The sequence below is a fragment of the Pseudochaenichthys georgianus genome, chromosome 20 (assembly GCF_902827115.2).
Source record: "Pseudochaenichthys georgianus chromosome 20, fPseGeo1.2, whole genome shotgun sequence".
Lineage (NCBI taxonomy): Eukaryota > Metazoa > Chordata > Actinopteri > Perciformes > Channichthyidae > Pseudochaenichthys > Pseudochaenichthys georgianus.
Window position 1 is genome coordinate 16,014,267 of NC_047522.1, and position 18,697 is coordinate 16,032,963.

General features: G+C 41.6%; 1 protein-coding gene across 3 annotated transcripts in view; it reads left to right on the plus strand.

Annotated features, from left to right (window-relative positions):
• The window catches only part of LOC117465517 (dnaJ homolog subfamily C member 13-like), a 29,509-nt gene that overhangs the window by 7,828 nt on the left and 2,984 nt on the right, over positions 1–18,697 (plus strand). For 2 of the 3 annotated variants that reach the window (XM_034108347.2, XM_034108349.2), the window contains exons 3-52: positions 987–1,062; positions 2,183–2,332; positions 2,759–2,800; positions 2,892–3,092; positions 3,173–3,379; positions 3,878–3,973; positions 4,195–4,286; positions 4,505–4,671; positions 5,339–5,418; positions 5,495–5,664; positions 5,764–5,796; positions 6,507–6,606; positions 6,721–6,828; positions 6,964–7,119; positions 7,224–7,280; positions 7,387–7,508; positions 7,685–7,760; positions 7,863–7,958; positions 8,069–8,209; positions 9,690–9,707; positions 10,616–10,698; positions 10,960–11,113; positions 11,308–11,411; positions 11,507–11,666; positions 11,754–11,816; positions 11,925–12,026; positions 12,152–12,256; positions 12,533–12,735; positions 12,923–13,007; positions 13,130–13,284; positions 13,575–13,620; positions 13,713–13,867; positions 13,991–14,192; positions 14,303–14,418; positions 14,552–14,630; positions 14,723–14,858; positions 14,950–15,134; positions 15,233–15,307; positions 15,399–15,518; positions 15,925–16,320; positions 16,401–16,514; positions 16,632–16,748; positions 16,970–17,147; positions 17,262–17,353; positions 17,437–17,536; positions 17,656–17,730; positions 17,816–17,928; positions 18,030–18,199; positions 18,345–18,387; positions 18,467–18,640. In XM_034108347.2, coding sequence (XP_033964238.1) covers positions 987–1,062; positions 2,183–2,332; positions 2,759–2,800; positions 2,892–3,092; positions 3,173–3,379; positions 3,878–3,973; positions 4,195–4,286; positions 4,505–4,671; positions 5,339–5,418; positions 5,495–5,664; positions 5,764–5,796; positions 6,507–6,606; positions 6,721–6,828; positions 6,964–7,119; positions 7,224–7,280; positions 7,387–7,508; positions 7,685–7,760; positions 7,863–7,958; positions 8,069–8,209; positions 9,690–9,707; positions 10,616–10,698; positions 10,960–11,113; positions 11,308–11,411; positions 11,507–11,666; positions 11,754–11,816; positions 11,925–12,026; positions 12,152–12,256; positions 12,533–12,735; positions 12,923–13,007; positions 13,130–13,284; positions 13,575–13,620; positions 13,713–13,867; positions 13,991–14,192; positions 14,303–14,418; positions 14,552–14,630; positions 14,723–14,858; positions 14,950–15,134; positions 15,233–15,307; positions 15,399–15,518; positions 15,925–16,320; positions 16,401–16,514; positions 16,632–16,748; positions 16,970–17,147; positions 17,262–17,353; positions 17,437–17,536; positions 17,656–17,730; positions 17,816–17,928; positions 18,030–18,199; positions 18,345–18,387; positions 18,467–18,640 — 6,088 coding nt within the window. The remainder of the gene's footprint in view (positions 1–986; positions 1,063–2,182; positions 2,333–2,758; positions 2,801–2,891; positions 3,093–3,172; positions 3,380–3,877; positions 3,974–4,194; positions 4,287–4,504; positions 4,672–5,338; positions 5,419–5,494; positions 5,665–5,763; positions 5,797–6,506; positions 6,607–6,720; positions 6,829–6,963; positions 7,120–7,223; positions 7,281–7,386; positions 7,509–7,684; positions 7,761–7,862; positions 7,959–8,068; positions 8,210–9,689; positions 9,708–10,615; positions 10,699–10,959; positions 11,114–11,307; positions 11,412–11,506; positions 11,667–11,753; positions 11,817–11,924; positions 12,027–12,151; positions 12,257–12,532; positions 12,736–12,922; positions 13,008–13,129; positions 13,285–13,574; positions 13,621–13,712; positions 13,868–13,990; positions 14,193–14,302; positions 14,419–14,551; positions 14,631–14,722; positions 14,859–14,949; positions 15,135–15,232; positions 15,308–15,398; positions 15,519–15,924; positions 16,321–16,400; positions 16,515–16,631; positions 16,749–16,969; positions 17,148–17,261; positions 17,354–17,436; positions 17,537–17,655; positions 17,731–17,815; positions 17,929–18,029; positions 18,200–18,344; positions 18,388–18,466; positions 18,641–18,697) is intronic. The other variant, XM_034108348.2, reaches the window with a different exon arrangement.

An 18,697-nucleotide genomic window follows, 5' to 3' on the forward strand; every position in this document is an offset into this window, starting at 1 on the left:
CATGCATGTATACTAAATACAAGAAACCCTTACTTTCAACACTTAAACTCACCTGATCCTCGCAAAAATGCATAACAAATGACCCATTTTCAAACCGAATGATATGAATTTGGCAACAATTCACAACTACACACAGATGTGTGTGTGCACACACACACACACACACACACACACACATATTTACTCAGCATAGTAAGCAGAAACATTGGCAACATTGAATTTCACACTTCCTTCCTACTGTTTGACAAAGCCTCACACTCATAACCCTTCTGCAGAATTAGTGTAGGATGTTTCAGAGTGACTCATTCACAAACAGTTGACATACGATAAGTGATGACCCTTTATTTTAAAGTCACAGAGAGGCCAAATGTGGATTCAATTATATGCAAAGAATATTACATTTCTTAGGTAAAAGTGTCTTTCAAGCTATAATCCTCTACCTCACCCACCGTCTTCTTCTTAGCTCAGGACTGCTTTTATTGTATTTTGTTGTAAGGCGTCTTTAAGCACTGGCAATAGCCCTTTTATTAATATGATGTATTATTGTTATTATTCTATGCTGATAAGAGTTACACCTACATGTTTGAATTCTTTCCTATCCAATTGTCTAGATAGAAGCTTCTAAATGGGCACTGGGCAGGTATAGATGTTGTTATCCTATTTTCACCTGTCTGGATCTTTCCATCTGGATCTTATCTCAACACGCAAACCCTCAGACAATCTAAATAATAGGAGCTTCTTATCTCTTTCCTTCTCGCCTCGTCCTGCAGATGTCAGAGACATTGTAAATCTTGAGATCACACGTTCTCACTGCATCCGTTAGCTTTGCTTCAGGAAACCCCCATCTTTGAAAGACTGTCACGCATTCAGCTTCCTATCTCACATTCACTGATGTTAAGCTGTTGTACTTGCTGCTGCTGCTGCTGCCATGTGTGGTTTGTGAAGGGTAGGCTTTGTTTCTGACTCATCCTGTCTCTGTGTTCCAGGTACAAGCGAGTCTTCTCAGTGGGGACGCATGGCATTACCACTTACAACCCGGCCACGCTAGAAGTAACAAATCAGGTCAGTGTGGAACAGGGACTCCGGTGTCATCAGGAGCTTTTTCTTCACTGTCGCTATCAGTGCCTCACAGGCGCTCGTGGGATATGCTGATCTTGGTCCCATGCAACTCTTGAAAATCCATTTGAAGCACACTGCTCCATTGCTAAAAGCTGAAACCGAATTATTTTCCTCAGCCTTTAAATATTCACATCTTTCAGCACTGCTGTGCACACATTACAGCAGCATGTCTCAACAATGATAAGAACTTGAAACAGATACTAAATCAATACTCATTATACTCTAAGCCACAGCCACAACCCCCGCAGTCAAGAAAATGGCTGAACAGCAAATCCTGAATCACCCGTTCACGCGTCATTGTTGTTTTAAAAGAATTACTACACTAAGTGCTTTTTGTAAGGGAATATATGAGCAGGCCAAATACAAATATTTTCTTCTCCTTGCTAATAATGGTCATAACATGTGTACATAGTGTTTATTTTGATTGTAAATACTTTTTCTTTGTGCACTACCATGACCTAACCATACGTAATAAACTAAAACATAAAAAAAATGACCCTGTTTATCTTTGAAAAGCAGTATTTGATAAGGGTTTTATTATAGACACAAGAGATTGGATTGTTTTTTAATAATGAACAGTATTTGTCAGCAAATATCACTGTTCCTATAAAGAGATTGGATTTGGTATTCTGTTATTCATTATCTGTTCGTACAACAGATTTCACTTATCGGTGCATAGGGGAGAAGTTATAAAGAAATACATGAATGTAAACCTAATACGTCCCCTTACAGAACATATAACGTTTTATAAAGCATTTGTGAAACGCTGTGGCTCAGTGGATAGTGTGCTGGACTTCGAATCGGGGGATAGCAAGTTCGAGTCCCACTGCAGTCAGCATGTCGTTGTGTCCCTGGGCGAGACACTTCACCTCAAATTGCTCCTGTGGGGATTGTCCACAGAACTGAATGTATGTAAGTCGCTTTGGATAAAAGCGTCTAACAAATGACATGTGATATAATGAAACGTTTGTGTACTTTTTATACATGTTGAATCTGCCTGTGTACTGTATGTGTGTCTATATTAACATGTTTATCTCTGTGTTGTTGCTGTCTGTTTTACCAGTGGCCTTACGGGGACATCTGTGGCATCGGCCCTGTAGGGAAAGGCCAGGGAACAGAGTTCAACCTTACATTCCGCAAAGGCAGCGGCAAGAAGTCTGAAACGCTGAAGTTCTCAACGGAGCACCGGACAGAGCTGCTCACCGAAGCTCTGGTGAGGACAAACACTTATTACTTCACTGCCTTCAGTCACAATGACCAAGCAAACGGCATGCACATATCTATTAAAAGGGTCTCAGCAGGGGTGTTATGTGGCTGATCCACAGCTGTTTAGTGTTTTAGTGTTTCAGCTGCACATTTTGCTGTACTGTCTAAAATAAATGTATTATACACTGTTTTGGAATGCAATGCTTGCACATCACAGGACTCCCTGTTGGGTTTTATCATAAATGTGAATCAGCAGATTAGTTTTGATGCTGTAAAGAAAAAGGCTCATTGTGCTGAAACAGAAGGGACGATGGGATTTATTTTCCCTGCAGGGAAATTAAACATAAGTACAACAGGGATGATATAAGAGCATGCTGTGTAAATAGGCACTTAAACCTAATGCCTTCTATTTCTTTGTGTTTCTTACTCACAGAGATTCAGAACAGAGTTTTCAGAGGGAAAAATAACTGGCAGGGTAAGTTCTGTAATCTATCAAATAAAATAAAACATTTCCGTATGTCTTGACCCCCAAATAAATGTTATTTACCATGTGTGACTTCTCACAGCGGTACAACTGCTACAAGCACCACTGGAGTGACACACGGAAGGCAGTGAGTTTAGAGGTGACACCGGGGGGCATCGACCAGATCGACCCGCAAACCAATCGGGTGCTGTGTTCCTACGACTATCGTAATGTGGAGGGCTTCGTGGAGCTCTCTGACTACCAGGGGGGGTTCTGCATCATTTATGGAGGCTTCAGCAGGCTGGTATGCATTCATAGGGTTCCTCAGTGTGTATGCTTAAGTGTGAATGTTGTCTTCATATTTCCTTTCCCCCTTCCTCTCAGCATCTTTTTGCCTCCGAGCAACGGGATGACATCATCCGCTGCGCCATCGAGCATGCTGGGAACTTCATTGGAATGACCCTACGACTGAGGAAGGAGGCGTTGACGTTCGAGGACTTTGTGACGGACAGGTTGGGGAAGTACAGCTCGGACGAGAGCATCACTTCACTGGCCGAGTTCGTGGTGCAGAAGATCACCCCTCGACACCGGGTTAGAACATCCTGCTTCTGCCTTTACCTCATAGTGCTGTATGGGGGGGGGTCCAGGATGACACAAGATCAATAGCTAGCTATTTGGTCCACTTGACAGCCGTTTAAAATTCTTGTTTTATATGAGACACACCAAGACAACTTCATTTTTATTTAATCTTATCAACACATTTATGGACCTTTTCAAAACTCAATCTAAATTTGAGTAGTAAATGCGTCAAATAAAGCTCTGAAAGGTTTTAGCTTTGAACCATTCTCTGGTTTCTTTCCTCTGCGAATTCACTCCTTGCATAATGACACAGAAGCAAATAAGTCATGCTGTGTTTACTTCCAATGTAGTATGAATGTTCCTTTGGTCATCAACTGATGCTTTGTGGTGCCTAATGCTTTGATGAATTAGATGCAATCATTGGCAAGGAAAGTTGATAGGATCTATATAATTTCCTTTGTTGAAGCAACATTCAATATGTTTTTTAAGTTTGACGATGTCCTCCATTAGGAGCCTGTTAAGCGCATCCTGGCCCTGACAGAGACTTGTCTAGTGGAGAGAGACCCGGCTTCCTACAACATAGTCACCATCAAACCCTTTGGAGAGGTGAGCACTAGGAAACGAAAGCAACACCAATCGTTAACATTTCAGGGTGAAATGTTTACACTTAGCATTTTGTCCCGTCTCGTTGCACTCCTGTGAAGATAAATTGAACTGCTTGCCTTTGATTCATTATGTATGAAGTACATCAAGTTAACAGCTGGGATGAAAGCACTTGGGTCTGTGTGAAACGAGTAAACTCTCCCACCTTTTTTCTCCCCCTTCAGGTGTTTGCTCTCATCTGTGACGTAGACAACCCTCAGGTGTTTACAGTGGAATTCATCCGAGGTCAGATCAGAAAGTTTTCCTCCACAGAAAGGTACGCAGAAGTATACACCTGTCTTTATGTATGTAGTGACGCAATGGGCCCTGAGCATTTGTTAAAACGTTTCTCCTTATTTACAAAATGAGTAATATGCTTCTGTGTGTGCTGCATAGCAACTATATCTTTCTTATCGTGTGCTCACTGCTCGTCCTCCATCACACAGGATCATTTATAATGCATTTAGCTGAGTCTATTTGTATTTGCGTCTGTAGGGACTCCCTCTTAGCCAGCCTGCTTGATGGAGTCCGCGCATCAGGCAACCGGGACGTGTGCGTCAAGATGGCCCCCACGCAGCGAGGGCAGAGATGGGGCCTACTGAGCATGCCCGTGGACGAGGAGGTGGAGAGTTTGCATCTCAAATTCCTGGCAGCACCTCCGAGTGAGTCTGAGCCCTTATTCTCATGAGACTCATTCATTTGAATTACCTTCATAAGGTGCAAGTAGTAGACCAAATGTTAATGACAAACCCTTTAGGCTACTCGTGTGTTCTTTGTATTGAGAAGCTAATGATGATAAACATCAGCATTATTAGCATGTACTTTGAAGCACTGCTGTGCCTGCCTCAACTATTTCCATAACATTTGACTCACAGATATATATATATTTCTTTTAAAACAAATACCCAGCGACCTCTGAAAAACCCAGAAGGTTGTCTAAAAATGGCAACTGTTGTTTTGAAGGTATTTTCAGTCTGCAGTAAAAAATGTTACATCTGTTCTAAGAAAGAACGTACGTCATTGCTCTTTTTGTAAACCACAAGCAACATTTTTATGGTGCAGCAGAACATTTTTAAATCAAGATGGTTATATACGCCTAAAATAGTTTTGGAGTATTATGGAAACGCCATCAGAACGCTTACAACTTGGATAATATACGGAGTTTCACTGTTGTTTGTGTCTTTACAAATGTATAAAATGAGATTGTTACTTGTATAAAATGCTAGTACATGGGTCATAAACAGGGTTTACCTGGTGCTTACAGTTTTTCGCAGAGGCTCTTAGTCTTTATTCTTTTTTGAATTGTTCTATCCCCCATATCTCTTTCAGATGGGATCTTTGCAGATGCAGTGTATAGATTCAACGCCAACATATCCTACAGTGGAGTGCTGCATGCAGTAACCCAAGATGTGAGTGTATTTAATTAAAGTGATTTATGTTTAACTATAAGTAGGATCCACACTAAACTGTTTATTCTCTCTCCAGGGTCTTTTCTCTGAGAACAAAGAGAAGCTCATCAGCAACGCTATCCTGGCTCTTTTATCCCAGGAGATGGAGCTGCCCACGGTGAACGCCGAGCTGGAGAGCCAATTCCAGGCCATCCGCCGCCTGGTGGCCTCCAAGGCCGGCTTCCAGGCCTTCACCCAGCTTCCCAAGTAAGAATGCAGCCGTTGTCACTCTTCACCTGCGGTTATTTCTTTAAAGTGCATTTTTCTGTTGAGCTGCTGGTAACAGGCATGCTCTGTCATTCCAAGGTCTGGTCAAGGGTCTGGAGTCACAGATGCAACGTAAATATGAATCCATACATCTCAGTCTGCCCTTTTGCCTGTCTCTGTTACTTATCCTTCTTGTTCTTTTCCAACGTCTTTCCCAGCTGTCTGTCGATCAGCCTCTTTTATCTTTGATCTGCTTTCATCGCACGCTTCTAGACAGGCACTTCAGACAAGAGGTTATGTCACTTCCCTGTGCTCAGTAGTCGAGCTGTCTGCCGCTATTTGTCTTGACCTTCCTCTTTCGACATCTCATACTTCGTCCATTTCGTTCCCAGTATCTGCTTTGCCCATTCTATCTTTTTAGATTTCCGTACATCACAATCTGAGAACCCTGACGTCTTTCTGGGTCACTGAGATGTATGAGAGGAACTGTATTTACTGTTTATTATTTGTTCCTGTGAGGAAAATGAGAATTGGTTTTCCAGAAAGATTCATTGCTAGAGTAGCTTGGTGTTTCCCTTAAAAAGCACAAGACACAGATCACTTAAAAACATAAATGATTTATTTTTGAGAGGAAATCCTCTCTTTTATATTGCTACACTTAACAGTTAAATAGAAGATCTGACGCAGCAAACTACTTCTGAAGCAATGAATTATTTGTGTATCCAACGCCAGACCTCTTTTAAATGACACCGTATTTGTATGTTTTTATGTTCACTTGTGTTTCTGTATACCTACTTTTAGTGCTGTTAGTAAATCCCTGAATGCATGTATGTGTGTTCCAGGTTCAGAGAGAAATTGGGAGTAAAAACAGTAAAAGCTTTAAAAAGGAACAACAACGGTGTGACGCATGCTGCTGTCGACATGCTCTGTGCCCTCATGTGTGTAAGTATAACCTGAATATCTAGCCATCAGACAACTGCAAACGCACAGCCCATATCGGCCGCTTTTCTTTCATCGCACTGTTCGCCTGAGACATTCTCGTTCATGTTTCTGCAGCCGATGCACGATGACTATGACCTGAGGCAGGAGCAGCTGAACAAAGCCTCTCTGCTGTCCTCCAAGAAGTTCCTGGAGAACCTTCTGGAAAAGTTCATCACTAATGTGGTACTGTTCTTTTTACTGTCTGAAAGCTAGATACAAAATGGTACCAAAAGTCATTAAGTGCAGTTTCATAAAGCTTCTAATTTCTTATATGCAAAATATTAACCCTTGTTTCTTTTTTTAATTCTTTTTTTTCAGGACCATGGAACAGGAGCTCTGGTCATCAGCTCCTTACTGGACTTCTTAACATTTGCCCTGTGCGCCCCCTACAGCGAGACCACCGAGGGGCAGCAGTTCGACATGCTGCTGGAGATGGTTGCCTCTGATGGACGCACGTTGTTCAAACTATTCCAGGTAGTTGACTTGTGTGAATAAAAACCCTTCTGCCCTAACTGTAATATGACTGATATAAATTCAGTAGATGCCCGTGTGGTCAATTGTGTTGTCCTTATCTCTAGCATCCCTCTATGGCGATAGTGAAGGGAGCAGGCCTGGTGATGAAGGCCATTATTGAGGTAAGACTTTCTGTGTGTTTGGTGGACAAATATATCATTTTGAACCTGAATGTTTTTATGTGTTCATGCTTTGAGATGATTACCAACCTGTGTTTGTTATACGTAGGAAGGAGACAAGGAAATAGCCAGCAAGATGCAGGACCTGGCTCTGAGTGAAGGGGCTCTTCCAAGGCATCTGCACAATTCTCTGTTCACTATCAGCGCTGACCAGCGGATGCTTACAAACAGGTCCAACCTCAATAGATTCCAAACACTCTCGCACTATTATTAAGTCATTTTGTATCTGTTGGTTATTGTAGATAGTTTAATAATAGTTTAATAATTCTCTCCATGTACAGCAAATATTTTTCTTCTAGAAAAACATAGCAAAATAAATCAGCTTCTTCTATTCTTTTCTTCCTCAGGCAGTTGAGTCGTCACCTGGTGGGACTTTGGACGGCAGAAAACTCTGTTGCCATGAACCTGCTTAAAAGAATACTGGTAAGCTACAAACAGTGATACAGGCAAAGTACCAGAATGTAAGCCAATGATTTTCTCTTGTTTAAGTGTTAACCCATTTTGCTTTTTCTTGTGTGCTCTCAGCCAACAGGCCTGCTGGCTTACCTCGACAGTTCTGACCCCGTCCCAGAAAAAGATATGGACAGGATGCACATCCGTGATAACTTGAAAATTGCCACGGTATCTGAATAAACACATCCCGTTCTTACATTTTTGCAGTGTGAATATACGGCTCAATTATAAAGTATTTGCCCTCTCTTAATGTTGTTTTTTTTCTTTCTTTCTCACAGGACCAGCTAAATCGAAACAAGGTGCCCGACTGGCAGCGGCTAGCCGGCAAAGCAGCCAAAGAGGTGGAGAAGTTTGCCAAGGAGAAAGCTGACATAGTGTTTATGCACTGGAGAGATAAGATGGGCATCGCTCAGAAGGAGGTGAGGATATATTTTAGTTTGCAAAATCGGGAAGGGGCTGATTTCCCTGATTTCTAAAAGACACGCTGCTGCTGATGTTTCTGCTCAGATGTCTTTAACTGATACTCCTTTCGGCTGATGCTGAGACAGTGCTGCCGTATCCAGAGGCAAACTAAATAACTCACTTTTCAGAGCTGCCGCTGTTATTTTGCATGCAGAGAGGTGCCTGCTCTGATGCGGCCTGACCTTTCGGAAACTGCTTTGTCATGATATAATCACGTTTGATATTTCTTCAACAGCATATCTGCTGTTCAAAATGCTTGTGCACATTTTTCATACATGTTTAACATAATTGTTTTCTTTAGCTAAGACTTTCTATCACAGGAATGTCTGAATGTGACAGGGTTCCCACAGATCCGTAAAAGTTGAATTTATTAAACTTAAAATACTCTGATTGTTTTATTGGTATCAAACAATCCAAGTCTTAAGATTTCAAGACATTTTATTATTTATTTTTTTGACATAATTTCGAATGAATAAATCACATCTATTAAAACTATATCAAAATGTCATGCAGATCAGGATAGCAGGATTGTTTGTGGGCCATTATGCACTTTCTGCTAACTAGCGGCAACATGGGAAAGTGCAAGGTCAATGAAAACCTGCTGTTTAGCAACGTTTTTGCAGCATGACTAAAACGTTTATGTGTTTTGTTGTTCAGGTATTTAAATTAAATCAATAATAATAAAACTTGAAACCATATGTATTAAAGGCTGTGGAAATCCATGTCCAGAGTTATTCATAAGTTTGTTTTCATTTTTTTCTTGATAATAAATTGCCCTAAGCTGTAACAAAGCTGCATGACCATGTGGCATTTAAACTCTATGGTCACCCTTCTTTTAAAAAAACCTCTGTTAGGAAAGTTGCAAATAGTCGATGTAAGGCTTTTCAGATTGAACCTCTGTTGGTCATGTTTACAGAAAGTTGTGGGTGGGTTGAGGTTTCATTACAACTGTTTACTAAAACCATGGACTAATACCGCCTGCTCATTGAAGTTTTAACAAAAGTGAAAATTAGCTTTTACTTAAAAAAAAAAAAAAGCTATAACCCCCAAACTTGCTTCATCTGAATGTCACCGAGCTTCCTTTCTTCAACTTTTGTTTTGAGTGACTCTTATTGGCTGATCAACTACAGAATATGATTGGCTTGCTTTCACTGAATTTTGCCAAATCACGATCAATGTTTGCATCACATATTTGTTGTTAGCAAATCATAAAGCTAGTCTTGAAAAAAATATGAATCTTTTAGCATCATCAGTTAATAAATCTGAATGGTTTTATAATGTATATGTATGTCAATCTCTTTGTATGATGTATTCCAGTGACCTGTAACACTTTTGTTACTATTGATCTCTGTTTGATCCGAGGAACAATAACCTCTCTGTGTTGTATCTCCCCTCCCCTCCCCTCCCCTTGTTTCTCTGCTGTCAATGACAATGCAGCAGGACAGAAATAACCTGGTAAGTAGGACTGACCAATGGGATCCATGCTGTGTTTTTCCATCTTCTTTCTCTTGACCAAGCCATTTTTCCATCTTCAAGTGACACATTGGGTGTGTTTTTAAATTCAGCCGGGCGATGACCTATTATCATTTACAAGGAATTTGTACAAGTCTTTAAATAGATGTAAACAACTATGAAGTTATTAACGCATTATAAACTAGACAATAAAATCACACATCTGAATATGTCAATGTCGATATAGGACACGTTCAGAGTACCTATCATTTACTTTGTCTCAACTAAAAGAGACACTCGTCCCTCTCTTCGTTGAGACATGAGTGTTGCTATTATAAATGTAAGGAACTTTGCCAGGCATACTGTATCACCTTTGGAAGTGACCATACAGTATATTACACTGCTCACACCATATTTGATTGTGCAGGAAATTGGCCTTCTTGCCTTCTTGCCTTCTGGCACAAAAGAGAAATGCTGCTAATAATAAATAATAAGGCAATTAGAAGTTGCAATGCTTGAAGTTAACAGCTGAGCTCTATGAGAAACCTTATCATAACCGTCTCGCCCAGTAAGAATTACAGAGCACACCCAGTTTTGGGATCCCACTTTGTTTTTTTAATCTTTTATATCCTTCTATGTTGGTTCGTTGATATCATTGTTTTTTTTGGGGGTTTTATGTCGTATTGTTTCTAATACCTTTTCTCCATTCTCTACAACATGTTTGTTACATTTGTCTCCCCATTCATCTCATTGTTGGTATCATTGTTTAACCTTTTGCTCATATTGTTGCCATCTTAGCATCACTACTCTGTCATACTATTATTTAAAAATGACACATTTTGAATGCTATTGAGAATGATGGACTGACTTGACACGGCTCCTTAAGCTTCAGTCTTTACTTTTGATTTCAGAACCCAAACCAAAAGCCTGTCATCCTGAGGAAGAGACGCCAGAGGATAAAGATTGAAGTCAACTGGGAGCTTTTCTACTACAGGTACAACATGTCCCGATAAAGACATCAAGCCTTAATCCAGCTTTGTTGAGACCCCATTGTCTGGATAACTTTTGTGGTGCGCGTCCTGATTGTATTATACTCAAGAGTGCAGAGTCCATGTAATTAGGGATTTGCCTCTGTGCTAAAGAGCCTTCCAAAACGGTGTTGCCGCATCTTCTTTATTTTCACTTTACACCTGTTTGGCTTGGGTGCACTTTCTTTGGCCTTTGAGCCTTCCAAATCTAAATGTCTCTTCTCAAGATTCCAGCAGGACCACGCACGGTCTAACCTCATCTGGAACCTGAGGACGAGAGAGGAGCTGCGGGACGCTCTGGAGGGGGAGATGCGCTCCTTCAGCGTGGACCGTGAGCTCGGCAGTGCCACCGTCATCTCCTGGAACCACCAGGAGTTTGAGGTTTGTGCTCAGATGGGATCTTTGACTCGCTGTTGCCTGGGCAATGATTTGATTATAACCAATAATATCTTTAACACACTAGAGTTTTAGCCCCCACCAGTGATACTTGAATCCCACAGAGAAAGACAGTGTTATTTCTAAAACGAATACATATAAAGACACACTTTGCTCACATTATATGTTTTTATGTGCAGGTGAAATACGAGTGCCTTTCAGATGAGATAAAGATCGGGGATTATTACCTGCGTCTGCTGCTTGAGGAGGATGAAAATGACGAATCAAATGCCATCAAGAGATCGTAAGACTACAAAACAACAACCTACTGCACTATTATTTTCAGTCAGTTCAGAATCCAGATAGATGATTCATGCGTCTCCCTCTCTTTGTTCTCAGATATGAGTTCTTCAATGAACTCTACCACCGCTTTCTGCTCACACCCAAAGTATCGATGAAGTGCCTGTGCCTGCAGGCGCTCGCTATAGTCTACGCGAAGTGCTTTGAGGAGATCGGCCCCTTCACAGACACTAAATACATTGTGGGCATGCTGGACCGAGTAAGTGCAAACTGGAACAGCAAGAACTGATTTGTTAAATGTCTTTGAATGAATCCGCAAATCTAAAATACACTTTTGTTGTTATAGTGCACAGACAAACTGGAAAGAGACAGAATCATCATCTTCCTCAACAAACTCATTCTGAACAAGGTAAGCTATTAAGAGCAACAGGGCCTTTTTTTAATTGCCTTTTTATTCAACCCACCTTTAAATTTCTCGATCAATCGATTGATCAATAATTCATTTTTTGATCTGCAGAAAAATGTGAAGGAGGTGATGGACTCAAATGGAGTGCGTATATTGGTGGATCTGCTCACCATGGCTCATCTGCATACCAGCAGAGCTACTGTACCCCTACAGGTAAAAACATGGCTTCTGATATTATATGAAAGTAATGTCTCTTTTGATTCAGTAAATTACACATGACGCTAGACTTATTTAATCTGTGCGGCATGTCAAACTGAGGGTGTTTTTTATTTCCACAGAGCAACGTTCTGGAGGCATCACCAGACATGAAGAGGGAGAGTGAGAAAGAGTGGTACTTTGGGAACGCAGACAAAGAAAGAAGGGGACCATTCAGTTTTGAGGAGGTATGGCATCTGTCAAGCACAGGCATTTCTCAAATGTTCTCTGTAAAAAGTACAACTTAAAGTTTTCAAGTCTAAAAAAGAGTTATTTCAATTCCTGCTAAGACCAGCGTAGCAAAATATGATAAAGCATAGATAGAAATGTCCCTCTTAAAAAATATATTCATTGCATTCTTCAGTTATTGATATATTATTTTCAATTGATTGGTCTTTAGCAGTTACTTTTTCACAGAAACCACCCCATACTCATCTGTATTTTTGTGTGTTTTACTTCTCCAGATGCAGGAGTTCTGGAGCACAGGAGTCCTGACAGCGAAGACACGCTGCTGGGCTCAGGGGATGGACGGCTGGCGCCCCCTGCAGGCCATCCCCCAGCTAAAGTGGTGCCTCCTGGCCACCGGACAGGCGGTGATGAACGAGTCCGACCTGGCTACACTTATCCTTAACATGCTCATCACCATGTGTTCGTACTACCCCAGCAGGTGGGTAGGGCAGACAACTCTTTTGGTGTTGTATATCTAGAAAACACCTCTTCTCCTTCTTGGAAATGTCTCTTGTATGGTATCATAAAAAGCAATAGCATTCTACTAGGTATTGTAGTATTTTAGTTTGCTTATTGATTTTTTTATTTGAACTTTTACCTGTGACTATACCTGTTTTTTTTCTCAGGGACCAAGATAATGCCATTATCCGACCTTTGCCTAAGATCAAGAGGATGATCAGTGACAATGCTTGCCTCCCTCACATTGTCCAGGTATCTTCATAGTAATCACATTTTCTTTTTCATCTTGACAATGTTGTCGTTTCCACTTGTTGTATCTTAATTGAATAGAACTCCATGTTGATTATCTCAATGTATTTCTTTGTCCACTCCAGCTGCTCCTGACCTTTGACCCAATCCTGGTGGAAAAGGTGGCTAACGTTCTGTACCTGGTGATGCAGGACAACCCCAATCTGCAGCGCCTCTATCTTACTGGGATCTTCTTCTTTATCATGATGTACACAGGCTCCAACGTGCTTCCTGTAGCAAGGTGAAAGCACACACATCAGCGCTAAAAAGCTAATGTTTAAAGGTCATTTTTGAGATATTTTGTCTATATTTAGAACTGTCATGGAGTCATGATGACTGACAGTTAAATGTATGTCCTTTTCCTTTATAATCCTAATTATTCAATTGGCGTTTCAGCCTAGCCTTTTTTTTTCTTGGCATCTAGAAAACATCTTCTGAGTAATGTGGATGCATTATAAAATAAGAAAGACATCAGCACTAGTAACATGCAATGATGACATTGACTGAGAGACATTCCTTTGTTTTTTAAAGGTTCCTGAAGTACACTCATCTGAAACAAGCCTTCAAATCAGAGGAGGTAAATCTGACTTATTTTCAAACATTTTAACATAATAATGTACTGAGTGTACAGTATATTTTGAATCTAACCTCTGTGGTTTCTCCCATTAGTCTAAGGGTACGGACATAGTCCAACGTAGTGTTCTGGGCCCGGTGCTGCCCGAGGCCATGGTGTGTTATCTGGAGAACTACGAGGCGGAGCGCTTCTCAGAGATATTCCTTGGAGAGTTTGATACCCCTGAAGCCATCTGGAGCAGCGAGATGAGGTAGGGATCTGTCTCTATTGTGTCAAATTATATTGTGTCTTTTAAAAGTCAATGTAGAAGATATTTAGAAGTGCAGCAGTTAAAGTCAACTTGTGGTTTAAAGAAATGTTAATTATGTTTCAGACGGTTGATGATTGAAAAGATCGCTGGACACATAGCTGACTTCAGCCCCAGGCTGCAGAGCAACACGCGGGCTCTCTACCAGTACTGCCCCATCCCAGTGGTCAACTTCCCTCAGCTGGACTACGAGCTCTTCTGCAACATCTACTACCTCAGGCATCTGTGTGACACTATCCGCTTCCCCAACTGGCCCATTCGAGATGCTGTATGTTCCTAATTGTTCTCATTTATTCAAGCTTCTACATCTTTATCAAAGTCCTGCTTGTCTAAAAAAGGCTTCTTTAAAACTATGATCCCCGTCTGTTATTCCTTCAGGTGAAGCTGCTAAAAGACACTCTTGAAGCCTGGAAGAGGGAGGTGGAGAAAAAGCCTCCCTCTATGTCTGTAGACGATGCATTTGAAGTCCTCAATCTCCCCAAAGGACAGGGACCGTGAGTCAACTTTGATTAGACTTTTATCCTAAATTATCTTAATTGTTTAGTAACAACAAATGTAGATGCTGTTGTTGAATTATGTGGATTCAAACACTTGGACTAAAAAAAAAGTTGTAATTTCTTTTGTCAGGCACGAGGAGAGTAAAATCAGGAAAGCTTACTTCAGGCTGGCGCAGAAGTACCATCCAGACAAGAACCCCGAGGGCAGAGTAAGTACTTCAATCATTACTGACATGATTCATTTGCAAGGGTCTACATACGGTAGCTACATCCACATATTTTTTTTTTTCAAATCTTTCAGGACATGTTTGAGAAAGTCAACAAAGCCTACGAGTTCCTTTGCACAAAGTCTGCCCGAATCCTGGACGGCCCCGACCCAGAAAACATCATCCTCATCCTCAAAGCTCAGAGCATCCTGTTCAACCGGCACAAACAAGGTACAGTATGCAGATGGGTTGAATAGGAGTGAATGTGTGTCATTGTGGTTAGAGATTTTTAATGAACACCCTTATTATTGTGTCTTAACAGAGCTGGAACCTTACAAATACGCGGGTTACCCCATGCTCATCAAAACAATTACCATGGAAACAGAGGATGAGCAACTCTTCTCCAAAACCTCCCCTCTCCTCCCGGCTGCTGCTGAACTGGCCTTCCACACCGTCAACTGCTCGGCTCTGAATGCAGAGGAGCTGCGCCGAGACAGCGGCATCGAGGTATACACACAAATCATGGAATATCAACCAATCTAAGTGAAATATTGTGAGGAAATGTGATTAAATAAAAAATGTACTGTTTCCTTTTTTCAAATCAGGTGTTGCTGGAGGCTCTCTCTCGATGTGTTGGTGTATTAACAGCATCCAGCAAGCATGATGACATGGCTGTTCTGGTAAATGACCCATTATTAACCTGTAGGGACATTCCTTTCCAGAGATGAGTACTCTATTGCTTACAACTTGTTTTCAATACTTGTGCCACAGGTGTGCGGGCACATCTGCAAGTGCTACAGTGTAGCAGCCCAGTTCGAGGAATGCAGGGAAAAGATTGTGGAAATGCCAAATATCATCAGGGACCTCTGTCACATCTTGTTCTATGGAAAGGTGAGGACCCGCAACCACGACGTTTATTTGACATTGACACGATTATTTTTGGGATCTCAAACCATATCACTATTCTAGAATTGTTGTGCTACATTGCACACAATTATTTTGTATCCATTAAGGATTTCCTCTTTTGCTTGACTAAAGATTAAAAAAAACATGCTGAAAGTGCATTATCTGCACAACCAATTCATCCATTCAAGTATTTTAATAATATATCCATAAAGTTGTCTACGAGTAAAATAAATGAGCTTTATTTTTCCGCCATTACCTGTTGCAGTCATCTTTATTTCTTATTTGTGGTCGCAGTTTTTGCAAGTTATTTAGAAATATATGTGAATGCTACATGTAGCACCTAGGATGTTAGTTTCAGCTTGTTAATGTTCTCCCCTTTGTCTCCTCTCAGGGTCTCCCAAAAACCGCCGCCCTGGCTGTACAGTGCGTGAGCTCCTTCGCGGTGGATTACTTCCTGCAGACACACCTGTACCACGCCGGCGTGCTCTGGCACCTGCTGGTCCGCCTCTTCAACTACGACTACACCCTGGAGGAGAGCGGCGTGCAGACCAGCCAGGACTCAAACCAGCAGGAGGTCGCTAACAGCCTGGCCAAGCTCAGCATGGTGGCCCTCAGCCGTCTGGGAGGCTACACCCAGCCCCCCCCCACCACTGACGGGGACAATCCTGTTTCAGAGACTAATGGCATCGAGGGAACCCCTCCGGAGAACCCCACCATCCGCAAGAGCTTAGCAGCCATGCTGTCGCCGTACATCTCAAGGAAGCTGGGAACAGGATCTCCTGCTGAGGTATGTTGCGCAGGTGGAGGTCAATGTTTTACATTCATAATCCCCAACACCATGCTGAGCTCCACATGTTGTGCTTTTAGGTCTTGAAGCTGCTGAATAGCAACTCGGAGAACCCGTATCTGATCTGGAACAACGGAACACGAGCCGAGCTGCTGGAGTTCCTGGAGATTCAGCAGGAGGGAAACATCAAGAGGGTATGAACATCTTATAAAACCATACATTTATATTGGTATATAGATATTATTCATACACTTTGTCAAAGTTTAAAACAGTAGTAGTTATTCATGTTTTTGTCTATGGTCTGTTTATAGGGAGAGAATGATAAAAGCTTTGGAGCAGAGTTTCTGTTCACTGATCACAGCAAAGAGCTGATAGTCGGGGAGATATTTGTCCGGGTCTACAATGAGCAACCAACTTATCCTCTTGAGGTGAGTGTAACAACAAGATAGTACAATAAAAACATTTAAAGTGCTTTTATTTATTGTTTATTGTCTGATTTCTACGCATATTGACTGCAGTGTTGACTAAAAGCTTGTTTTAAGTGTCTTTTATTTGTCCCATTTTATTGTCGATTTGGTTTATTTGTCCTTTCAAATGGACTTTAAAGCTTTTATAATGCATAATGTGTTACCATGTCTCTTTTCTTCAGTTCCCTAAAGTATTTGCAGCCAGTCTTCTGGACTACGTGGGCTCTCAGGCTCAGTACCTCCACACTCTGCTGGCCATGAGTCAGAGTATCAAGGTAGAGTCGCAGCAGCATGCTGAGAGGCTGCGTTTCGCTGAGATGGCTTTAGAGGCTCTCCGCAATGTCATCAAGAACAACCCAGGTGAGATATCACACTTCTTCAACTTCCACTTTGTCTGTGTATGAAAAACAATGTTTTTGCCTGGGATATCTCACCCAGTTTTTTTTCTAAGCAGTTATCTATGTATGATTTCAGGTTCGGAGTCGGAGTGCATCGGCCATTTCAAACTGCTCTTCTCTTTGTTGCGGGTTCATGGAGCGGGCAGAGTACAGCAGCTCGTTTTGGAGGTACAGGATCTTGGTCCTGCTGATGTCTAACAACTGTAGTTCCTAGTGTCTTTGCAGTTCACTCATTCTGGTTTCTTTTGCAGGTTGTGAATACAGTCACATCAAACCAAGAATGCGTGAGCAACATTGCTGAGTCGCTGGTGTTGTCCAACCTTTTGTTGCTGCTGCACTCACTTCCCTCCAGTAAGAAGACAATTTAAATCAGAAAACAAGTCACCTGCTTGCAATGTGTGCTCCTTGTTGCCTCTTTATACTTATTGCAGTGTCTGTGGACTAAAATGTGTATTTTTTTCACAATGTAGGCAGGCAAATGGTGCTGGAAACCCTGTATGCACTGACTTCCAACACAAAAATAGTCAAAGAGGCTATGGCCAAAGGTCAGTGTAATTATTATTTTTTTCGTCCCACATTTATGTAGATTTTACACAAACGGATGCTCATGTTCATCCCTTTGCTCTCCAGGTGCTCTGATCTACTTGCTTGACCTCTTCTGTAACTGCACACATCCGCAAGTACGCACACAGACTGCAGAGCTCTTCTCCAAGATGACTTCAGATAAGCTAGTGGGGCCAAAGGTAAGACGAGACGAATACAAATAGAAAGAAATAAAAAGATAAATAACTGTCCTGTCCTCCTTGCGTTATATTACATCGTCATATATTCTATTCTCTGCCAGGTGCGTCTGACGCTGATCCGTTTCCTTCCTGGTGTGTTCATGGACGCCATGCGAGACAACGCCGAGGCAGCAGTGCACATATTCGAGGGAACGCACGAGAACCCTGAGCTCATCTGGAATGACAACTCAAGGGAGAAAGTGTCGACAACTGTCCGGGAGATGATGCTTGAGTATGATATATGCCCAATTCAATACCTTATTTTAAAAGTATCCAGCTGAGTAGTCTGAAGTGGGATAAGTCTTAAATATTGGAGTACCCTAACTGTCCAATAGGATGCTTAATATCATCTTTTTTTATGTTCTTTTATTTTCCAGCCACTTTAAACAGCAGAAGGATAATCCTGATGTTAACTGGAAAGTAAGTGCAATAATATATCCCCAACATTAAAACCGCTATATGTTGTGTGTGATCTTACATTCTTTGTTTGTATGCTTAGTTGCCTGAGGACTTCACAGTGGCTTATGGAGCAGGGCAGGGCGAGCTAGAAGTTGGTGGAGTCTTCCTGCGCATCTTTATTGCGCAGCCCGGCTGGGTGCTGCGCAAGCCTCGAGAGTTCCTGGTGTCCCTCCTGGAGACCCTGACTGAGCTGCTGGAGAAAAACAACCCCAATGTAAGATGTGTTACTTTACAGAGAAACACAAACCGTATTTGATGATTCTACAACTTC